The sequence below is a fragment of the Balaenoptera physalus genome (assembly GCF_965194825.1).
Source record: "Balaenoptera physalus genome assembly, chromosome: 19".
NCBI lineage: Eukaryota > Metazoa > Chordata > Mammalia > Artiodactyla > Balaenopteridae > Balaenoptera > Balaenoptera physalus.
The window spans coordinates 733,945-757,056 of NC_138900.1; the positions used below are offsets into that span (position 1 = coordinate 733,945).

Consider the following 23,112-nt stretch of genomic DNA (forward strand, 5'->3'; position numbering starts at 1 on the left):
CTGCATTAGCAGGCAAATTCTCAACCACTGCACCACCAGGGAAGCCCAGCAGGGATTTTTATGCCCTTCTGGGAACAGTTGAGCCAGACTGAATAAACATTACCATTAGCAATCAAAGTGACCCTAGTGTTGTCACAGGATTTTTGGACAGCTCCCGCTGTCCTTATCTTAGCAAAGGGTCAAAGCCAGATATTCAGAAGTCCCTAGAGATAAAGCTAGAACTTTTCCAGTCCAGTTTTAAACAAATTCTACCTTACATGAAACAAATGGACAATATATCAAAATTTGTGGGATGCTGCTGATATAGTACTACTTACAGGGAAACTTACAGAATAAATGACTACATTAGAAGGGGGTTCTCAAATAAATGACACAGTCCACCTTAAGAAAATAGAAAGGACAAGCTAAATCCTACAGGTAGCCCTATAATAAAGCTCTTTCAACGAGAGTCACCAAGAACACTGGATAAGTCACAAAACCCACATCTCTGGAATCCTAGATCTCCATTCTCTCAACCATTTTCCTGCCTGCACAGCAATAGCCTTGACTTGATTCACTGAATCTAAGGGAATCCACAAAATGTTTATAGATTGTCCTGCAAGTGATCTTGACCAGAGGAGAGATAATAGCTCTGGAGGTCCTGACAATTTCTGTACCATCTCATCCTACACAGCCATAGCATAGGAATATCTTAGCAGGTACCTCTAGCAGGTACATCCCTCTAGGGTGTTGTAATCTCTCCAACTACTTATTATTCACACCCAATGTTTCTGAACCATATGGTTTCCACCTGGCTCCTGTAGGTCTTCCAGCCAGTGACACTTGTCTACCGAATTCTGAACTCAGGCTCCTTGGCAGGTACCAGAGGCCAGCTGCCTCTTAATAATGCTTGGGAATACGAAACATTCTATAGGAACAAGGGACCAACTGCTCCTCTTCATACTTACTTATGGACCCACAAATAAAACTAGCCTCCAGGCCACATGGTATGTCTCACAGAGCCCTGAAATCATTCCTAGAAGGTCTTGGGTAGCAATGCAAATTGGGCCAAAAGTGGACAGCTATTCTTTGCCATCATGCTGTCCTCTCTGAAGCACAGAAAACCAAGGATTCCCACAAAATCTGTTTATCATTTCATGCTGGTAGAACACAGTTGTGTCCTCAACACACTCCACACAATGAACAGAACCCTCAAGATCAAAGGCAGCTCAGAGTAAGGACTTTATTATTGTACAAACACGAGCAAATGTGGGGCACAGAGTTCCAGGGCTGCAGGACTTGGAGACTATATACATCCACAATGAGACAAAGAAATCCACGAAGGTAAATCTCTGCAAGCTCCCTGCAGAGCCCATCTTAGGAGCTGATTCTTTCCACACCTAAACCAGTCAAAGGGTGAAAATGAGGCCCCCTGTAGGCCACTGAGGCCAGTCATGACTCCTTCCAGGGACTGGGGAAACGGCAGAGGTCTGCCTGACTAAGCTTGTAACTGACACACCCTGTGGGACTTTGCCAGATGGGAACAGCAGGATGCCTTCTACCACCGGGAAAGGCACTAGACAGTTTAGAAATGTGCAGCTCCTGAAAGCACCTCACGTGCACGGCACTCATCAGGAATCTTCCTGTTGTGGATGTTCATATGTATGAGGTTTCACTTCTGACTGACGGCTTTCTCACAAAACCCACGTTCAGGGCTTCACTCTGGGGATAGTTGTTAGGTTGAACAAGGAGACAGCACATTCCCTGTACTCTAAAGCCTTTGTCCAGCATGGATTTCCTGTGCCGAATAAGGTTTGGCCTTTGGGTGAAGGCTTTCCCATGTCTGCTGCACTCACAAGCACTGCTAGGTATTCTCAAGTGTACAGTAAGTTGGGAGCACTGGCTAAAAGGCTTCCCACACTCACTGTACTCTCATGGCCTTTCTCCAGCATGAGTCCTCTGGTGGAGAACAAGTGTGTGTCTGCGGTTGAACTCCTTCCCACGCTCCCTGCACTCAGAAGGCCTTTCTCCAGTGTGAACCTTCCAGTGCCGAATAAGGTTTGGCCTTTGGATGAAGGCTTTCCCACATCTGCTGCACTCATAAGGCTTTTCTCCAGAGTGAACTTTCTGGTGCTGAACCAGTTTGGAGATGCAACTAAAGGCTTTCCCACATCTGCTGCATTCGTAATCACTGCTATGAATTCGCCAGTGTACGTTAAGGTGGGAGCTTTGGCTGAAGGACTTCCCGCACTCCCTGCACTCATAAGGTCTTTCTCCAGTGTGAGTCCTCCGGTGCAGAACCAGTGTGTGTCTGCGGTTGAACTCTTTCCCACACTCGCTGCACACGTAAGGCTTTGCTCCTGTGTGAACCTCCTGGTGTCGAATGAGGTTAGACTTGCTGCTAAAGAATTTTCCACAGTTACTGCACTGATAGAGCCTTTCACCTGTGTGAACTCGCCTGTGTTCAACAAGGCCGGAGACTTGTCTAAAGAACTTCCCACACTCACTGCACTCATAAGGCCTTTCTCCAGTGTGTACTGTCTGATGTTTAAAAAGGTCACAGCTTTGGCTAAAGAATTTCCCACATTGGCTGCACTCATAAGGCCTTTCTCCAGTGTGGATTCTCTGGTGCCTTGCAAGTGTGTCTTTCCGAGTGAACACTTTCCCACATTCACTGCATTTATGAAGCTTCTGTACAGTGCTAAGGGCTCCCCCAAGCTCAGTGCTCTTATGGGGCTTCATTCTGTCATGAGAAACCTGGTGCTGAAGGCCACAGGTGGCTGGCAAGTCCACTCTGCCCTCACCGTGTATGTAGGTCTTCTCTGGCACATAGATTCTGCAGCTTTTCACAGTGTCCCTGCCCTCATCCCTCCTGAAGAATTTCTCTCCACTGTGCTGCTTGTGGTGCTGATGAAGGTCTGTGCTGAAACAGAACTGCTTCCCATGTGCCTCACATGTGTGTGGCTCCTGCCTGGCTTTCCCCCATGGGTATTCAGTCAGGTGTAGGAGGTCTTTCAATATTGGGCCAGACATGTCACATGGGTGTGTCTTCAGACCTGCCACAGGAGTCCTGAACTGTGACACTCCTTCTAAATAAACACTCTGCTCAGAGGAAACAGCCTCAGCCTCCACTCCACACCAACAACCTGAAAGCAGAGAAGTGCCCAATGAGATGTATGTTGACTTTGAAGGAGGGGACAACCCCATCATAAATGTGTCTGACACACCGAGGATAAGTCCATGGGACTGTTTAAAGGACAGAGAGTCAGGGACAGGTTGAGGAAGGGATTGCTATGCAGTGCGGGGCCTCTGAAGGTCACAGAATGGGGGAGGCCTCCTGAAGGCAAAGACATGAGGACAGAATGAGGACAGAATACAGCAAACAGCTTCCAGTAGGACGTTGGCTGTTGAGACAGGCGAGTGCTAGGCAGAAGGGCATGTCCAGGCGCAGGAAACTCCAATCACAAGCGAGCAGCTGGTGTTCAAAGATTACTGAAGGATATGTGCACATCTCGTGACACATTAAGTGCAGGCCAATGTTGCAGACGAATGCAGAGTGAGCAGTAAGGAGGAATGGGTGCAAGGTGGATGCCAGGGGCTAGAAGTCAGACTAGAAATAAGTCACAGTGTCCAGAATGGAGAAGGACAGGTAGAAACGCTGTGTGGCCACAGGCCTTGAAATCAAACACAGGTGGAAACAGTTGATATCTCTGGATTTGAACCCAACCATGACATCATGCCCTTCCTTGGTGTCCACTCACCAGGTCCAGGTCCCTTCTGAGCCTCTTTCTCTGTGGCTGGAGTCATATCCACCTGGGCAGGCATCCAGGGCTCTTCCCCTTGCTCCAGCTGTGTGACTAAATGTGATCTGGAGGATGCAATTCCTAAGGGAAACCCAGCACTGGTGAGTACTGGCTCAGAGCAACCCACCCTATGACAGACCACAAGTTAAAAAATAATAATTATTACTGGGACTTCCCTGGCGGTCCAGTGGTTAAGACTCTGTACTTCCACTGCAGGGGGCGCGGGTTCAATCCCTGGTTGGGGAACTAAGATCCTGCATGCCACACTGCTCAGCCAAAATAATAATAATAATTATTACAAAAAGAACCATGAAGGAAGCATCCAAGGGTCTCCATAAGTAGTGACTATGGGAGTGCCTGTAACTCCTGGTATAATGGAGCCCCAGACAATGTCACCTGGAGGAAGGGGGCAGAACCTTGGGCACGGAGGTGTCATAATTCTAGACAGATTCACCAGCCTAGAAAGTGACCAAGACTAATGGGTTCCATTGGGAAAACCATGTCTTGTGACCCCCAAACCTTTGGCTGCGTGGCTTCGGGGATGCTCAGTAAGAAGTGAGGACATGCCATAGAGCATAGCCCTGGCAGCCATGGCACCTACTCCAGGAAACATAGCAAGAAAGCAGTGTGGGAAGGACAAAGCGGTCCCTGCGGGAAAGAAGAAAGGAGATGGAGTTGGTGTGAGGGTCTTACCCAGGGAAGCTAAAAGTGCAAAGTTCTCCAGCATCACATCCCGGTACAGGAGTCTTTGATCCTCATCAAGCAGCACCCATTCTTCCCAGGAGAAGTACACAAACACGTCCTCAGAGATGGCACAGCCCTGCAAAGATGGGGACAGCAAGGTCCATGAAAAGTGTCTCAAGTGAGCATCCCCACTCTACCTACCCACAACAATGTCCTGCTTACCCATGTCCTGAGAACCCCAAGTCAAATGAAGTACCAGGCATTGATACCATCGGTCCTTGCTCTCTCCTGACTACTCCCAGTGATCACTGTGTCAGCCCACAGCAACAACAAGCAGGTTGGGAGATAGATGCCATTTAAGCTCTGAGCCTGGCCCAGTTCCCCTGGGGAACCCCATAGCATACTTCCTGGACATACTTCCTAAACCTGGGTTCACTCTTTTCACTTAAGCCCCCAACAACAGGGTCCTAGGACAATCAGTTTACACTCCCTCCTCTCCTGCACATCACTCTTTGGACCATGCCTCCCTCATATCTTCAGCTACCTACAACCAACTTTCTGGCCCACACCACAGACATCACCCTGGACTCCCCAGATGTCACTCTGCACACAGCATGGAGAGAACACTTGGCAATACAATCAGGATGCTATCTTGTCCCAAACCTCCAGTGGCCCCCACTGCCAAAGCCCCCATTCCTGCTTTAAAGCCCTCCCAATCTGGCCCTTTTCCTTTCTTCAAATCACAGGCACCCAGAACCACATGCACACCTCAGTTACTCTGAGCCCACTTCCATTTCTCAGTTGTACACTGTATTAAGTTTCCTATTACTGCTGTAACAAATCACTAGTAGCTCGGTGGCTTAAATCAACTCAAATTTATCTTTTACATCTGGAGGTTGTAAGTCCAAAATGGGCTTCACTAGGCTGAAAATCAAAATGTCAGCAGGATTGGGACTTCCCTGGTGGCACAGTGGTTAAGAATCCACCTTCCAATGCAGGGGGCCTGGGTTCGATCTCTGGTCAGGGAACTAGATCCCACATGCATGCCACAACTAAGGAGCCAGCGAACCACAACTAAGGAGCCCGTCTGCCGAAACTAAGACCAAAAAAAAAAAAAAAAAAAGATGTCAGCAGGATTATATTCCTTCTGGCAGCTCCACAGAAGAATCTGTTTCCTTAGCTTTTCTAGCTTCTTTTTTTTTTTTTCTAGCTTCTTAAAAACCTCCTGCATCCTTGAGTCCTTGCCCCTTCCTCCATTTGCAAAGTCAGTAACTATCATTCTGACATCTATTTCATTCCTCAAATCTCCTTCTTTGACTCTGATCCTCCTGTGATTACACTGGGTCCACAGGATAACTCAGGATAAACTGTCCATCTCAAGATCATTAGCTTAATCACACATATAAAGTCCCTGTTGTGGGACTTCCCTGGTGGTGCAGTGGTTAAGACTTCACACTCCCAATTCAGGGGGCCTGGGTTCGATCCCTGGTCAGGGAACTAGATCCCACATGCATTCCACAACCAAGAGTTTGCATGCCACAACTAATGAGCCAGTGAGCTGCAACTAAGAAGCCAGTGAGCCTCAACTAAGGAGCCTGCCTGCTGCAACTAAGACCCAGCACAACCAAATAAATAAATAAACATTAAAAAAAAAAAGTCCCTGTTGCCATGTGAGATAACACATCCAAAGCTTCCAGGGATTAGAAAATGGACATCTTTGGGAGGTCATTAAGCTGCTTATCACATACATGTTGTCCCCATACCAGTCACAACTTTCCTACACCTAATTATCTGAAAATTAACTTTACAACAGACTTCCCCATTTCAGTGGCTGGCATTTCCATCCTTCCAGCAGCTAAACCCAAAGCTTTGGGTCATCTCTCCCTTACTTCCTTCTCTCACAATCCACTTCAGAAAATAAAATCAGCTCTAGTAAAGTAACAGCATGAGAACACAACCTCTTATGCCACCTTCACAGCAATCACTCTGGTACAGCCCATCAATGCTCATTTAGACTACTGCAGTAGTCTCCTCCCTGATTTCCCTGTGGTGTGACCATATATAAAAATAAAATTCTCACCTATAACCTCTGCAGCAACTGAACCAAAATGGTCAGAACTCTCATAAAAACTGCCTTCTTGGGACTTCCCTGGTAGCGCAGTGGTTAAGAATCCTCCTGCCAATGCAGGGGACACAGGTTCGAGCCCTGGTCCGGGAAGGTCCCACGTGCCGCAGAGCAACTAAGCCTGTGCGCCACAACTACTGAGCCTGTGCTCTAGAGCCCGCATGCCACAACTACTGAAGCCCGTGCCCCTAGAGCCCATGCCCCACAACAAGAGAAGCCACCGCCATGAGAAGCCCGTGCACCGCAACGAAGAGCGGCCCCCGCTCGCCGCAACTAGAGAAAGCCCATGCACAGCAACAAAGACCCAACGGAGCCAAAAAATAAATAAGTATATAAATTTATTTAAAAAAAAAAAACAAAAAACTGCCCTCTTCCCTTTTACACCCACTTCCAACTTAGGAGCCAATCAGCTTTCCCCCTCCCCTGCCCTCGAGCCTCAGCTAAAGGCAAGTGATGGTGCCCAACTCCCTTGCTATTAGCAAGCTCTGAATAAATGTGAATAATTTCCACACCTACCATCACTCCGTCTCCACCATCACTCTAGCCCTTCACTGTCTGTTCTCTCTGCTGCCAGAGGAAGCCTGCTGAGACTCTGCTCCACATTCCCCATGGCTCCCATCACCCTCAGAATAGAGGCCAAGACCCTCAGCTGGCCATTTCAGGCCTGAAACCTGTCCCCATGTTGTCTCCCCCAGAAAGGAAAGAGACTAATGGTTTGTTGGACACTCACAGCTCAGCTTCAACTCCAAGCATCTGAACATGCCTGGGATGCCTTTCATCCCTCATCTCTCTGGGTTCTACAGGAACCTCTCCATGTAACGATGGCTTAGACTGAGCCTGCCTCCTCAGAGCCTGAAGACACAATTGCTGGGACAGGGGAAAGCAAAGACACATAATCCCACATATTGGGAAGGTGAGGGCTCAGCTATCAGCTTGGCCACTGTCACTGGAGCCTGTGGGCAAAAGGGATGGGAACAGCCCATATCACACCAGGGGATGGAGGTGCTATTCCCGTCTCCAGGATTCTACACTCCCAGAAACAAGATGGGGCACCGGAAGCTCTGCCCCAAAGTGAAGTGCTCACAGAAAAAGGCCCCTCTCTTGGGCCATGATTGGCAAAGAGCTGACACCTTGTGGCACTGAGAATTCTGGGTACTGCAGTCCCCACCTCGACACCAGGTGCTGAGGGGAAGCCCGTGGTCAGAAGGTGGAAGGCAAAGGAATCATTTATTGAGCGCCTACTGTCTTAGCTTGCCAGTTGCTCCCAAGCCTCAGGCTGCATCTCACACCTCAGAGTCTCTGTAACTGGATGAGGTTGGTACCAAACCCGAGTTCGGCTGCTCGCCACTCGAAAAGCCAATACTCGACAAACAAGTGTTTGTGGAAAAGGAAAAGTTGCTTTATTCAGGAGGCCAGCAATCTGGGAAGCTGGTGGACTAATGTCCTAAGACCATCTCCAAGTTGCTGGTTAGGAGACAAAGGTTTTAAAGGCCATGTGAGGGAGGGGCTGCAGGGTGCATGATCTGCTTGTGCTCAATTCTCAGATTGCTTGGCATCAAGGTGAAGTTTCGAGCATCATCAATCTTCTGGTTTCAACCGGTCTGGGGTCTACGTGCTTGCGGTCAGCAGTTTTCCTCCGGTGGGGGTCGGCTTCGTATAAAATCTCCAGTGGGCGCTTCATATCCTAAGCGTGATACGACGCTGGCTGTTTTGGAGGTTCACAGCCTGCAAATCCCAGCCTCATCCCTCCGAATTTGGGACCCAAGGCCAGCAGTTTCACCTCCATGTTGTGAAATGTAAAATGAAGATAAAACCTCCTTTGTAGACCTCTGTGAAATTGTTTAAATATTCCTCAAACATAAACGTCCATTCACCAAAACAGCAGAAAAAAATAGTGCCCATACCTTGGTGAGGTTAAGTATCAAGTGCTTAAACCAGTGCAAGGTGCACGATTAATGCTGAATACATGGTCCTCATCATCACAAACCTGGGCTCTCAGGTACCCATGTGGTAGGAGGTGAGTCAAGGCTGCCTACTTGCAGAGTTATGGGCAGCGTCTGTCAAAATTCACATACACATACCCTGAACCTACGAGTAGCCTTAACAGGAATGATTTAAAATTTTACAGGATGGCAGTGTACAATCTGTGCCATTTAAAATTATTTCAAGAAAAAAATAATCACACATACAGAGTGACGTTATCAATTTCAGGTAGCCAGTTGCACTAGGGATATGTTCTAGACAAGATGATTCAAGATTTACAGTTTAAGAAATATTTTCCCGGGACTTCCCTGGTGGTCCAGTGGTAAAGAATCCGCCTTACAATGCAGGGGATGAGGCTTCGATCCCTGGTCAGGGAACTAAGATCCCACATGCTGCAGGGCAACTAAGCCCATGCGCCACAACTACTGAGCTCGTGTACCTCAACTAGAGAGCCTGCGTGCCACAAACTACAGAGCCCACACGCTCTGTAACCCGCGTGCCACAACTACAGAGCCTGCGCACCACAATTAGAGAGAAGCCCGCGCACCGCAATGAAAGATCCCGCATACCACAACTAAGACCCGACGTAGCCAAAAATAAATAAATAAATAATCTGAAAAAAAAAACAAATTTTTCCCTCAGGAGTAAGTACAGCCTAGGGTTGTAGCATAATTCCTCTATATCTTACTTTCAAATTCAAAATCTTTGAACTTGCATTAGAACCAATCATGTCGTGTTTGGCTTCAAATTCAATGCAATCTAGCACATGGTGTCCAGCGTCTGACTTCACGGGCTGAGCTCTAGGGGGAGGCTTACCTGGGTTTGCAGCTGGTAACCCCATTACTGATTATAGTACCTTAGGCAGAAAGCCTCACTTCTCCAAGCTTCAGTCCCCTCATTTCTGAAATGGGGAAATAACACTATTCACAGCACATGGCTTTTGGGATTATTACCTGGGGAATTACATGACATCTTCTGGTCATTCTTCCAACAGTGCTGCAAACCCTTCACAATGGAGGACAGAAAATGACTCCTGACCATCCACATTCTCTTGACTTGATTCAGAGGATTTCAGGTGCTCAATTCCTCCAGGAGCCAGAACCTCACCCCCACCAGACCCCCCCTCCCCCAACTATCCTCAGGTAAACTGGCTCCAGGTGCATCTGTGTAGTAAGTGGAAGCTCAGCCTGAATTCCCATGACTCAAGCTTACCAGATTCAGTCTCCAACAGGATTCCACCACTTGATACTGGGGTCCAAAGTGTGCACTAAACCCTGGGAAGAGGGAAAAAGTGCAGTCACTGAATTCTATGGAAAAGATTGCTCCATTTGTTTAGGTCATCTTTAATTTCCCTCAGCAGAAGTGTTTTTATAGATTTCAACTAAACTTTGAAGTTTTCATTAATACTGAAAAAATAACTTTGTAGTTTTCAATAAAATACTTAGGAATGAATATAATGAAAGAACATGTACATGTTTCATTATATTCATTCCTAAGTATTTTTTTAATGCTATAGGTTTGTAAATTTTGATCAATTTTTGCTTTCTGTGTATTGTCAACATATAGAAGACAGTTCATTTACATCTATATCCCTGTCTACCACACACGTGTATTTATACATATATATAAAGAGAAAGAGAACTGTACACAGCACTTTGCTACATTCAGTTATGCTAGTGAGTCTTCTGCATCAATTGATATGATGTGATTTTTCTTCTTTTTTTTTCTTTAGCCTGTTAATATGTTGGATAACATTCTTTGCTCTTCTAATATTAAACAAACCTGGCACCACTGAAAGAAATCTCTCTTGGTCATGGTATATAATTCTTTTTACACACTGCTGAATTTTATTTGCTAATACTATCTTAATGATATTTATGTCTATTTTCATGAGGATAGTTCTAAAATTTTCAGATGTCTTACAATTTTCTTTACATTCTATTTTTTTTAATTAATTGATTTTATTTATTTATTTTTGGCTGTGTTGGGTCTTCGTTGCCATGCGCAGGTTTTCTCTAGTTGTGGCGAGAGGGGGCTACTCTTCCTTGTGATGCACAGGCGTCTCACTGCAGTGGCTTCGCTTGTTGTGGAGCACGGGCTCTAGGTGCGTGGGCTTCAGCAGTTGCAGTATGCGGGCACAGTAATTGTGGCTCACGCGCTCTAGAGCACAGGCTCAGTAGTTGTGGCGCACAGACTTACCTGCTCTGTGGCATGTGGCAGGCGGATTCTTAACCACTGCACCAGCAGGGAAGCCCATCTTTACATTCTATTATGTGTTCTGTAAAGACAGTTGTATTTGGTATGCAGTTCTAAGATATCAGTGTGTTTGTATATCTTGTCATATGCCTGATAATCACCTTGATTCCTTCTTCCATTGATTGCTCCTATTTTGGTCATTTAGGTTGGAGTTGTATTTGTTGTTCTAACTAATGCAATTTCCTTCTATGCCCTGTGTGTTCATCCCTTGGCAGTTTTAGACATTGGAGATATAGTCTTTCACTCTTTAAATTTTGGCTGTCATGGGCTTTACAGAATAGAAGCCTGAAATTCTAAAAGAAATATATTCATTAATTTTCGACACAATATATTTTGCTTGTTACTGATACATTTAAATTGTTCTTGTGACTTCCCTGGCAGTTCAGTGGTTAAGACTCCATGCTTCCAACACAGGGTACACAGGTTTAATCCCACATGCTGCATGGCGTGGCCAAAAAAAGTTTAAAAAAATTATTCTTGCCTGTTTCACTAAAATATGCTCCTAATTTATCTTCTACTGGTTTCCTTATTTCTTTTACTCTTTGATACTTAACAGTTCTTTAAAATTTAAATGTCTGTGGATTTTCTAGGATATTTTAAAATTCCTAATTTAGTTTTGCTTTATTTAGAGAATATATTCTACACTGCTTCAATTTTAAAGCTTACTGAAAATTATTTTATGTCCCTAGCATTTGGTTTATCTTGGAGGAATGTACCATGTGTACCTGAAAAGAATGTGTATTCTGCTATAGACTGGAGTAATGTTTTATACATATCTACTGAATCAAGTTAGCTGATGATATTGGTCATGTCTTGTATATCCTTACGGTTTTCCTGCCTATTCTATTAATTATTGAAAGAATTTTGAAAGCCTATTCTCAGGCACAAATACATTTAGCATATTCATTCATTCATTCATTTATTTATGGCAACACCACGCGGCTTGTGGGATCTTTGTTCCCTGAGCAGGGATACAACCTGTGCCGCCTGCAGTAGAAGCACAGAGTCCTAACCATTGGACCGCCAGGTAATCCCCCATTTATCATTTTAAAATCTTCTTGATTTAAATTACTTGTTTAATAAGATGTCCCTATGTTATCTTTGGTAATATTATTTTTCCTGAAGTTGATTTCTTCTTATATTAATATAACCTCTCCAACCCTCTTTTTAAAATTTATTTATTTATTTATTTATTTATTTATTTATTTATTTATTTATGGCTGCATTGGGTCTTCATTGTTGCATGCGGGCTTTCTCTAGTTGCGGTGAGCAGGGGCTACTCTTCATTGTGGTGTGCAGGCTTCCCATTGCGGTGGCCTCTCTTGTTGCGGAGCACAGGCTGTAGGTGCATGGGCTTCAGTAGTTGTGGCTCACAGGCTCTAGAGCTCAGGCTCAGTAGTTGTGGCGCATGGTCATAGCTGCTCCGTGGCATATGGGATCTTCCCGCACCAAGGCTCGAACCCGTGTCCCCTGAATTGACAGGCAGATTCTTAACCACTGTGCCACCAGGGAAGTCCACCTCTCCAACCCTCTTATGGTTAATATTCATGTCTTATTTCATTCCATTCCTTTTAGCATATACTTATGTTTGTAATTAAGGATCATTTACTATAGGTTGCATGGAGTTTGCCCATGCATTTAATACAGTCTGACAATCACTCCCTATAATTTAAATATATGAGATAGTTAAAGCAAAAAAACTGAAAAAAAAATTGTGGGTACAAATGTATAACTTACTCACTCTTATCTATCTTCTTAGAAAGGGATAAATCAGACAAAGAATAAGCATATAAATGATATTAATAATATAACATTCAGAAGATACACATTCATCTTGATTTTACACTGTTGAACATTTGAAAAATTACATTCACTAAGGGAAAAATGAAGCCACAACACAGATCACAAGTTTTATGAATTCTCTATGAATATATGTATATTTGTTTACTAGAGCAGTGTAATAATATGACTTATATCAAGAAATACGTATTTGGTCTTTTAATTTTTAATTTTTAAAATAAATGTATTTATTTATTTTTGGCTACGTTGGGACTTTGTTGCTGTGCGCGGGCTTTCTCTAGTTGCGGCAAGTGGGGGCTACTCTTTGTTGTGGTGCACGGACTTCTCATTGCAGTGGCTTCTCTTGTTGTGGAGCACGGGCTTCAGTAGTTGTGGCTTACGGGCTCTAGAGCGCAGGCTCAGTAGTTGTGGCGCACGGGCTTGGTTGCTCCGCGGCATGTGGGATCTTCCCGGACCAGGGCTCGAACCCGTGTCCCCTGCACTGGCAGGCGGATTCTTAACCACTGTGCCACTAGGGAAGTCCCTGCATTTGGTCTTTGTCCAGGTTTTGGGCACAGAACTCCTAAAACCTTAGGTATTTCCTAAGTGAGACGAGCAATAAAAATGCCCTTATGAGGTTACTTTGGGAAAGCACAAAAGGATGGCGGGGCTGGTTTCCAGCAGAACCAACCACATGATTAGAGGGTTGGAACTTTCAGTCCTACCCCCTGACCTCTGAGGGGGTAGAGCGGTTGGAGCCTGAGTTCAATCGCCAATGGTCAAGGATGTAATCAATCATGCCTATGAAATGAAGCCTCCATAAAAACCCAAAAGAATAGGGTTCAGAAAGCTTCCAAGTTGACGAACATATGGAGATGCAGGAAGAGCAATGTGCATGGGAACTCTGCACCTTTTCCCCATACCTTTCCCTGTATGCATCTCTTCCATGTGGCTGTTCCTGGGTTATATCTTTTTATAATAAACTGGTAATCTAGTTAGTAAAATGTTTCTCTGAGTTCTGTGAGCCACTCTAAGAAAATTGATTGAACCCAAAAGGGAGGCTGTTGGAACCTCCAATCAGTTCAGAAGCCCAGGTGAAAACATGGACTTAACGACTGGTGTCTGAAAGGGTGTGTGTGGGGTGGGGGGAGTCTTATGCGACTGAGACCTTAACCTGTGGGATCTGATGCTACCTCTGGGTAAACAGTGTCAGAATTGACTTGAATTATAGGACACTCAGCTGGCGTGAGAGAATTGCTTATTGGTGTAAGAAAACCCACCCATACACAATGGAATTGGTGAGACCATAATCTTTAGCAGCCTTTCTCAAATGGGGTTCCATGAGAGAATTTGTTCCCACAGAAAATGATTTCAGTGGATACTGTCTTAAATACCCCAAGGAAAGTACATGCCTAAGACCAGTCTAAATGCATAGAAGAATAATCAGTTCACTACCTACAATGAATTCCTTGGGAAAGTAATGCTTAATTCTCTCATAAAATCTCTCTCATAAATTCTCTCATAAAATTGGATAGAGTATACAAAGGGAGAATAATATAGGAATTTCAATAACACAAACTGTTTTTCCTGGCTGTTTTGTAGCTCATAAAGAAAATCAGAATAATATCACCCCAAAATATGCCTCTTTGACATAAAAATTATTTTGAGCTGAAGGCAGTGAGAAACAGCAAACACAGAAAAAGCTCCCCTTTTTCTACCTAAAGGCAAGATATAAATTCTCCTTTTATTGGAGACAGATTTTCAGCCCAGAGACTGGCACCAAAGGAATCTGCAATCAAACCACACAATATTAGGTTCCTCCCCCGTATTTACCTTCTCAGTTTGCTGCCCTTGGAAGCCTAAAACTGCTTTTCTTCGTTCTGTCATTTCTCTACAAATTTACTCTTCTTTTTCGAAGATACTAATATAAACTAGAATTCTAAGCCACCAATTCCAGTTACTTTTGGTTTAGGTTTCTCCCATGTGTTGTGTGCTGCACATATTAATATACTGTTTTTCTCATTAGTCTGTTTTTTTCTTAAAGACACCCATCTGAAAACCTAAGATTGGCAGAGATAGAGTTTTGCCTCTCCTACGCTCATTAAAATTACAAATAGTATACAGAAGTGTGGGCAGAAACATTTCCTGTGTTGGGACAACTTATGTTAGAGGAATTCTTTGGTAGGAACTTCCTGTGAGGCAAGAAGCCTGTCCTCCTTGGAACATTTAGTCAAAAACAAGGAGAGGGACTTCCAGTGGCTACGACTGCGCTCCCAATGCAAGGGGCCCGGGTTCGATCCCTGGTCAGGGAACTATATCCCACAAGCCGCAATGAAGATTGAAGATTCCGCCGCAACTAAGACCCAGCACAGCCAAATAAATAAATAAATAAATAACAAAGAAAAAACACAAGGAGGCACCCCAATGTTCACTGCAGCACTATTCACAATAGCCAGGACATGGAAACAACCTAAATGTTCATCAACAGAGGAATGCATAAAGCTGTGGTACATATATACAATGCATTACTCAGCCATAAAAAGGAACGAAATTGGGCTATTTGTAGAGACGTGGATGGACCTAGAGACTGTCATACAGAGTGAAGTAAGTCAGAAAGAGAAAAACAAATATTGTATATTAACATATATATGTGGAATCTAGAAAAATAGTATAGATGATCTTATTTGCAAGGCAGAAATAGACACACAGACTTAGAGAACAAACGTATGGACACCAAGGGGGGAAAGGGGTGGTGGTGGGATGAATTGGGAGATTGGGATTGACATATATACACTATCGATACTATGTATAAAATAGATAACTAATGAGAACCTGCTGTATAGCTCAGGGAACTCTACTCAGTGCTCTGCAGTGACCTAAATGGGAAGGAAATCCAAAAAAGGGGGGACATATGTCTACATATAGCTGATTCACTTTGTTGTACGGTAGAAACTAACACAACACTGTAAAGCAACTACACTCCAATAAAAATTAATTAAACACACACACACACACACACACACACACACACACACAGGCTGGGACAATCTATCCTATGGCATTTGAGGGATTTTGTGGCTTTGGCAAGACTGAGTAAAGTGGAATCACTCCTGGCACTGGAGGAGCTTTTCAGTGTGTGTTTCTCTTAGAACAGGTTGTTCAAAAGCAAGGGTAACTGTCATCAGACAGTAATTTTACGACACCCCATCTTCTGCTGCCAGGCCAGGTTCCTTGTGCCCTACAAAGCATTCTCCTCATGCAGACACTGGACAAACAGAATGCCCCTCCTTTGTGGAGGGAAGTCTCAGAAATGCCCACCCTTTCCCCCCCGCCTCCATCCACAGCCCTCCTCTCTCACCCCAAAGACCATTTGAAATAACATACTTAAGATTGCTACCCATGGGACCTCCCTGGTGGCGCAGTGGTTAAGAATCAGCCTGCCAATGCAGGGGACACATGTTCAATCCCTGGTCTGGGAAGAGCCCACATGCTGCGGAGCAACTAAGCCCGTGTGCCACAACTACTGAGCCTGCACGCTAGAGCCCACGAGCCACAACTACTGAGCCCACGTGCCACAACTACTGAAGCCCGTGCGCCTAAAGCCTGTGCTGAGTAACAAGAGAAGCCACCACAGTGAGAAGCCCGCGCACCGCGACAAAGAGTAGTCCCCACTCGCCACAACCAGAGAAAGCCCATGCGCAGCAACGAAGACCCAACGCAGGCAAAAATTTTAAAAATAAATAAATTTATATAAAAAAAAGACTGCTACCCCTAAATCTGATCTCCAGGCCTTGACCTAGTCCAGACCACTCTCTACACCCTGTGGACATCTCCAACCCAGCCCCTACTCCAGAACGCCAGACCTTCCAGTCCAGCTGCTCATGTGACACCTCCACTCTGGACATCTCAGAATCAACTATGTCCACTCTGAAACCTGCTCCCTAGTTTGACTTCCTGATTTCCATTTTCAAAATGTCCATGAAAACAAAAAAACAAAAAAATTTAAAACTTGGTTTTTCACTTACTATCAATCACAGCCTCATCTGATGCAGGAGGAAATGTTGGCGGTGGTATCTTTAAAATATATCCAGAACCTGATCACTTCTTCCCCCTCTCATGGCACTCAAGTCCATCCACCGCCAAAACATTCCTTGAAGCCGCTGCAGTAGCCTCTTTACCAATCTCCACGCATCCATCCTCACATTCCCTGACCCAACCTAATCTGTTTCGCCCAGCGCAAAATGTGGGATACTTTTAAAATCTCCACTCAGATCAAGTACTCCTTCTATTCGAAACTCTTATGGCTCCCAGAACCCTCAGAATGAAAGTACAACTCCTCAACCCAGGTGTGACTCCTCACATCCTGCGCGGTGCTGACACGACCCGGATCCCCGATCTCCCCAATGCCTCTGGCTCAGTCCGACCTCCAAGCCTTTGCATCTGTCGGTCCCTCTGCCTGTCCCCCTCTCACACGCGCCACCGCACTGTCAGAAACAGGGACCCCACAATCCCGGACACCGGGCCTGGGCTGCAGGCACAGGAGCAGGCGCCCCGCACTGGGCGCTTTAGTGTCTGGTGGGGTGGAGGAGGAGCGTGTACCTGAGGGGGGTCCCTCAGCGCGGCCGCCGCCATCGGAGTCTGTGGGCGGAGTGCGCCGGGAGAGGCAGGCATCCGGGTTGAGGACGTGGATACCGCGGTCCCAAGCCCCGCCCCGGCGGCGGGGTCACCGCAGGCGTCGCCACCGCCGAACCTCGTCTCGCCTCCGAGCGGCGGGGACAACGCCTCCTCACGCGTCTTCCCAATTCCTCCACCCTCGGTCCAGACCAAGCATTCAAGAGCCCCGTAGCGCGTAGATCCTCACAACAACCGACAAAATGTCTGGTTGCGCCTAAGATGCCGGAAGTCCCGCTCCGACGTCTTCCGCACGCACGGAAACGCCCCTCTCCCGGGCCTTCCTTGGACGTGTGGCGCAGAGCCTTCTGGGTAATGTAGTTATTGGTGAGCCATCGGCCTAGGGACAGGTTCAGGGCCTGGGCCTGGGCTCCTGGGGAAAGGCAGGGTACCACAAGAAGGGGTTTGTAAGTGGCACCCCTAATTCCCGAGGATGGGGCGGGGCTTAGCTCCTCTTCAAGGGCCCGCACGCAGATTCTGTGGATTGCTGTCTGCACTAATTAAAGAAATGTTTGGAGTCATATTATTTCAGATAGTCCGGAAAGCTGCAAAACCAAAAGGACACACCACACCAAGTTTCTCTCGTCCATTCATACCTGGGAGCTAGTAACCATTACCTTGTTGCCTTTTAAATACATTCTAGGGATTTCCCTGGTGGTCCAGTGGGTAAGACTCCATGCTCCCAATGCAGGGGCCCTGTGTTCCATCCCTGGTCGGGGAACTAGATCCCACATGCATGCCACAACTAAAGAGCCCGCGTGCTGCAACTAAGACCCGGCGCAACCAAAATAAATAAATAAATAAAATTTTAATGTTAAAAAAAAATACATTTGGACTGAAGCTTTAGGTTCAGTGTTGTTACTTTCAGTTCTGGTTAGGGACAAGAGAGGAAATATTCCAGACAGGGCCATGGAGTGGAAGAAGAGAGAGGGATGTTGAGATACTCTGGAGCCAGTAGATAGATTTCCTCAGAAAACTTTTCTCCTACCTGTATAATCAGTGATTGTATTCATCCCAGGAAGCAGCACTTTTTTCCAAGTAATATTTCTTACTTGGTATACTGAGACGGGCTGGGACCTGGGACCCTTTGCTGGGACCTGGGACCCTCTGCTGCAGTGCTGCAGTGCTTGCACCTGGACACACCTCTCCTCAAGCAACAAAATACGACGAAACTGTATGGGACTGAAAATAACTGCATGCACGCGCGGTTGGGGCAAATTCTGGAACCAAAAGATACAAAGAGACCAAAAAAACCCAACTGCCACTTTCGAAGGGCCTGGAGCAAAAACAGGGTGTTGGGAGCAAAAGCAGGGTACTGTGCAAGCCCCCCTGCACACAGCACCACCTAAGGGGTGGGCAAAACACCTAAGCCACCCCTCCAGCCAGACCCCTGGACAGACCCCTTCCCTCACCCCATATAAGGAACAAGCTTGCTCCCCCTTGAGGAGCCGGCAAGCAAGGGAACTTGTTTGTTCTCGCTGCCCCCTGCTGCAGCAGGGGCCCCAATAAAGCCTTGCCTGAATTTCTTGTCTGGCCTCTAGTCAATTTCTATTTATTGGGGAAGGCCAAGAACCCTGGTCTGTAACAATACCACCATATATAGAATTGCTTTTAACATCTGAGACCTCTTAGAAAAGAAGTGCTACCATTTGAATGCTATTTCCTGCCTGAACAGTGACCATCATTGTTACATTGGGAGCATGAGCCCAAAATGGGTCATATGAACCCTGAGATAAATGTTTGGGACACCATGAGGTCGTCTCCTTGCTGTGAAGTGATCACCAGGGGTGTGCACCAGGGATCTGCACAGGAAGTTGAGATTATCAGTGAAAAAATTTCCGAGAGTTATTGATAATGATTCTGCAGCTATTTGAAGAGAGTGGAGAAAATAGCTCTGAGGAAATATTTACAACAGCTGTAAAAAGGTAATTTTGAGCCTGAGTACTGAAGTATGAGAACTGAGAGAATGAAGCTGAGCAGATAAAGGGTTTATTCATGAGGCAGCCGAACAAGGAGACAGAACAAATCGCAAATCCATCTCCCTGAAGGTGAGAGGCTCTGGATACTTATGGGATAAACCTGAGGTGTGGGGAGCATGGGGGAAGGTGATTAGAGATAAGAAAAATGTGAAGTAATCATGGTTTTGCACAACAAAGCTACATGCTTCTCCATGGGACTCATGTTCAGAAAATGGCGACGTTAGCATGTTCTAAGGGTGGAGTCTTTGGCCCTCTGATGTCAAATCGTAACTGATTGGATAACTCGTGCGTGCCCAGTTGAAGAGTTTGTTGTCCCAATCAGTCTTGATTGGCTCAAGCTTGAACTGGACCCAGCTGACTCCAAGTTCGTGAAAAAAAATCCCGCAAACATCTTAATTGTTTAGGCCGTGTGATGCTTGGATGACATTCAAGTTTTTATAGAATCAACTGAAGCAAATTTAATCAGTGAAGGCATTTTACAGTTCAGTATTTATTAACCAAATTATAGTTTAATGGATCTAACTGACGACTCCTCTCAGTTTTGATAGTAGCTATGTGTTTTGTGCAGGTTTCAGCCTATTGATAACCAATGTCTCCCTTGCCTGTATTGACAGTAACTGTGTCCTACTCAACAAGGAACACTGTTTAATCCATATTATATGTCTTACTCCACAATATTCCTCTGCCCTAATCATCGCAGGGCCAGGCTCCAGGCAACTAAAGATCACCCCTGTGCCCCAAGTCTCACCTGAGTTATTCAAATACCCAATCTTAAACTGTTTACTCTGCCCTTGCCTTCCTTTGCCTTGAAACCCCACAGCGACATTACTGTACCATATCCAGCATTTCTATTTTTAGAACAAGTGTCCTCATGAAGAGAATGGTTTAGTTTGGGACAGGAGGAGACCCCCATGATGGTCAGGGATTACTAGCAACACCATCTGAGGTCAAAAGTTCATGAATAACAGGAGTAAAACCAATGAATCACCAAAGCAGTAATTTGTGAAAGTTTATTGTACACACACCAAAAAGACAGCATGCAAACGAGGAAAACTCATACCAAAATGTAGTATGCGACGCAGGGGTATATTGTTACAAAGCAACTTAGATAATGAGAAAGCAGGGACTGTTTATTCGTCTTAGTGATTGCTTATGGTATTAGAATTTTCTTAAATGATAGGAAATTGGTCAGTGGTTACCTCATACCAACCTTGAGAAACAGTTCAAGTTTTGCTTATAATTTCTGAAGGCATAAGCAAGAAATGACCCAGGACAAATTAGTCTTGCAAAATAAACTAAATTAAGCTTTGTTTTGTAAGATTAAACTGGTTTTGTCTGCTCGGGGAATTTTCAAGGCTCGTCTCTGTTTTTTATTTTAACACTGGGAAAGCTCTACCTCTTGCTGGCAATCGTGGGCACTACTTTGGGTTTTTTTGTTTTGGTTTTTTGTTTAATATTTATTTATTTAGTATTTATTTTTGGCTGCGCTGGGTCTTAGTTGTGGCTTGCAGGCTTCTTAGTTGCGGCATGATGCAGGATCTAGTTCCTTGACCAGGGATCGAACCTGGGCCTCCTGCATTGGGAGCTTGGAGTCTTACCACTGGACCACCAGGGAAGTCCCGTGGGCAATACTTTGTGAGGCTCTGCATTGTCTGTTCCAAGTGTGACTTTATCTTCCTACCCTAAATTGCTGGGCCTGTAACAACTCTGCAGGACTTGGCCCCTGTCAAAGCTTGGCAGGGGTAAGGGGACGAATAGTCAGTGCTATCTCTCCCCATCATGCAAGTCTGCCTGGACAAACTGACTAATTATTTATAAAGGCTCCCTGGAGTAGCAGAAGCTGACACCTCTGCACCTAAACCAGGCTCACTAGTTGTCAGGCTTGAGCTGAAAACCTGGTGTAGGGGGTGTGGTAACGGGGAGACCTCCCTTGAGATCAACAGCCTCTCAGCTGTAGTTTGTCTTCACCTCCAAAGTGACACAATACATCCATTCCAGGATGCCCATCTGGTATATCAACGGCATTGTCATCACACACAATCCTTGCAGATAGGATCATCATTGCACTCACGTTTCTCCAGGAGCACAGGTATGACCTTACATTGAGGACATCTACCTCCAAGAAGACTTATTTGACACACTCATCATGGACATACAAGTCCAACATCTTTTAGTACTTTTTTTTTTCTTTTAGTACTTTTGATGACAACATATTCTTATTTATAAATTTTACTTCCAAACTGAAATCAGCAGCCACTCCCATTTGTGCCCTCAGAGATTCCTGCACTAAAGAAACTTCAGTAACCCCATCTCATGCCTCGTCGAGTCTCTGGACAACTTATGATAGTCATTAGTTGCCCCTGAGCTTCTGATGAAAAACATCTAGCCCTCCTCAACTCTATAAATCATTAAAACAATAAAACAACAAATGACTAGTTACCCATTGGGCTCTCCCAGAAACAGAAGCTCTCTAGACCCTAAGCACGTGACTCTCCATACCAGCGGTTCATTATATTTTGGGTCATGGAAACAGCACAACACACTTGCACAGCTACCAAGGCCTCCTCAAGGTAGGATGTTTATTGCAGGGCCCAGCAGTAAGGCCAGGTAAGAATCACGGAATTGGAAATATACCAAAAGTAACCAATACTCAATTCGAGAATCATTTGGGTTTATTGCACAAAATTAGCACAAAGTAGGGAAAATAGGAAAGGGATTAACATCCACTACAAGACCTCTGTGAAGGAGGTATCTCAGCACCAGCAGCTGTCTCCAGTTCTGCAACTGGTCTCGTGACAAGAGTGAGTGGAAGGTCACCTTCTGCTCCAACAGGGCTCTGGCAGTGTCCGTCTGGAACAGTTCTCAGCAGTGTGGAGTGGGGTCCTCCAGCGAAGAGGCTTCAAGTCGTTCAGTTCAGTGGTTTCTTTTCTTTCTCTTTCTTTCTTTCTTTCTTAATTTCTTTCTTCCTTCCTTCCTTCCTTCCTTCCTTCCTTCCTTCCTTCCTTCCTTCCTTTCCTTCCTTCCTTCCTTCCTTCCTTCTTTCTTCCTTCCTTCCTTCCTTCCTTTCTTTCTTTCTTTCTTTCTTTCTTTCTTTCTTTCTTTCTTTCTTTCTTTCTTTCTTTCTTTCTTTCTTTCTTTCTTTCTCCTTTATTTCTTTCCTTCTTTCTTTCTTTCCTTCTCCCTTTTTCTTTCTTTTTATTTTTAAACTTTTCAGCTGCACCGTGAGGCATGTGGAACTTTAGTTCCCCGACCAGGGATTGAACCTTCATACCCTGCATTGGAAGCACGGAGTCTTAACCGCTGGACCGCCAGGGAAGTCCAGTGGTTTCTTTTTAAGGAGTCTGTCAGCGGGTGTAACGGTTATGCCCCAAGAGGTGTCATCGCTATCATTTGCTTTTTCTGTTTCAATGAGGTACATTGTCAATCAAATTTTTTATCTGAAGTAACACTAGCAGTCCCACAGCAGATGTTTCAAAACAACTAACATGGAAGTTCACATTGGCCATTGTGAATTCTTTTTCAACTACTTAACATACAATATAATAGCTTATATCCTATAAGTTTCACCCAAGTTGAGTAGGAATCGTATTCTCAACCCCCGCCAGAGAATCACAATGCAGCCTCCTGGGGCTCTGGAGGAAGTCCATACCATCTGCAGGACAGATTTATACATCATTTTGAAACAGCTCCTGATGGGTCACTGTGCTAGAATAAGAACAGAACACTTGAGTATGGGGCATCAGATATCCATGCATCCAGAACGACCCACTATGAGGGTCGTTGGTCTATTGGACCAACCAAGTCATGAAGTCTAAGGACCCTGATTGGACCAACCAAGTCATGAAGTCTATGG

The 23,112-nt window shown here is 45.2% G+C and overlaps 1 protein-coding gene and 1 long non-coding RNA gene across 7 annotated transcripts in view; one reads left to right on the top strand and one right to left on the bottom strand.

Annotated features, from left to right (window-relative positions):
• Window positions 1-23,112, top strand: part of LOC309648358 — a 263,978-nt gene that overhangs the window by 5,356 nt on the left and 235,510 nt on the right. The window lies entirely within an intron of this gene.
• Window positions 1,200-21,434, bottom strand: ZNF671 (zinc finger protein 671). Of its 6 annotated transcripts, XM_082436593.1 has the most exons (5): window positions 17,209-21,434; window positions 9,787-9,848; window positions 4,476-4,602; window positions 3,741-3,863; window positions 1,200-3,125 (listed from the first exon to the last, which is right to left on the bottom strand). In XM_082436593.1, exons 3-5 carry the CDS (start codon window positions 4,507-4,509, stop codon window positions 1,912-1,914), a joined length of 1,371 nt encoding a protein of 456 aa, XP_082292719.1. In that variant the 5' UTR covers window positions 4,510-4,602; window positions 9,787-9,848; window positions 17,209-21,434; the 3' UTR covers window positions 1,200-1,911. The 6 variants fall into 6 exon arrangements, with proteins under 6 accessions (XP_082292719.1, XP_082292721.1, XP_082292716.1 ...); XM_082436595.1 differs by lacking the exon at window positions 9,787-9,848 and having other exon boundaries at window positions 1,200-1,379; XM_082436590.1 differs by lacking the exon at window positions 9,787-9,848.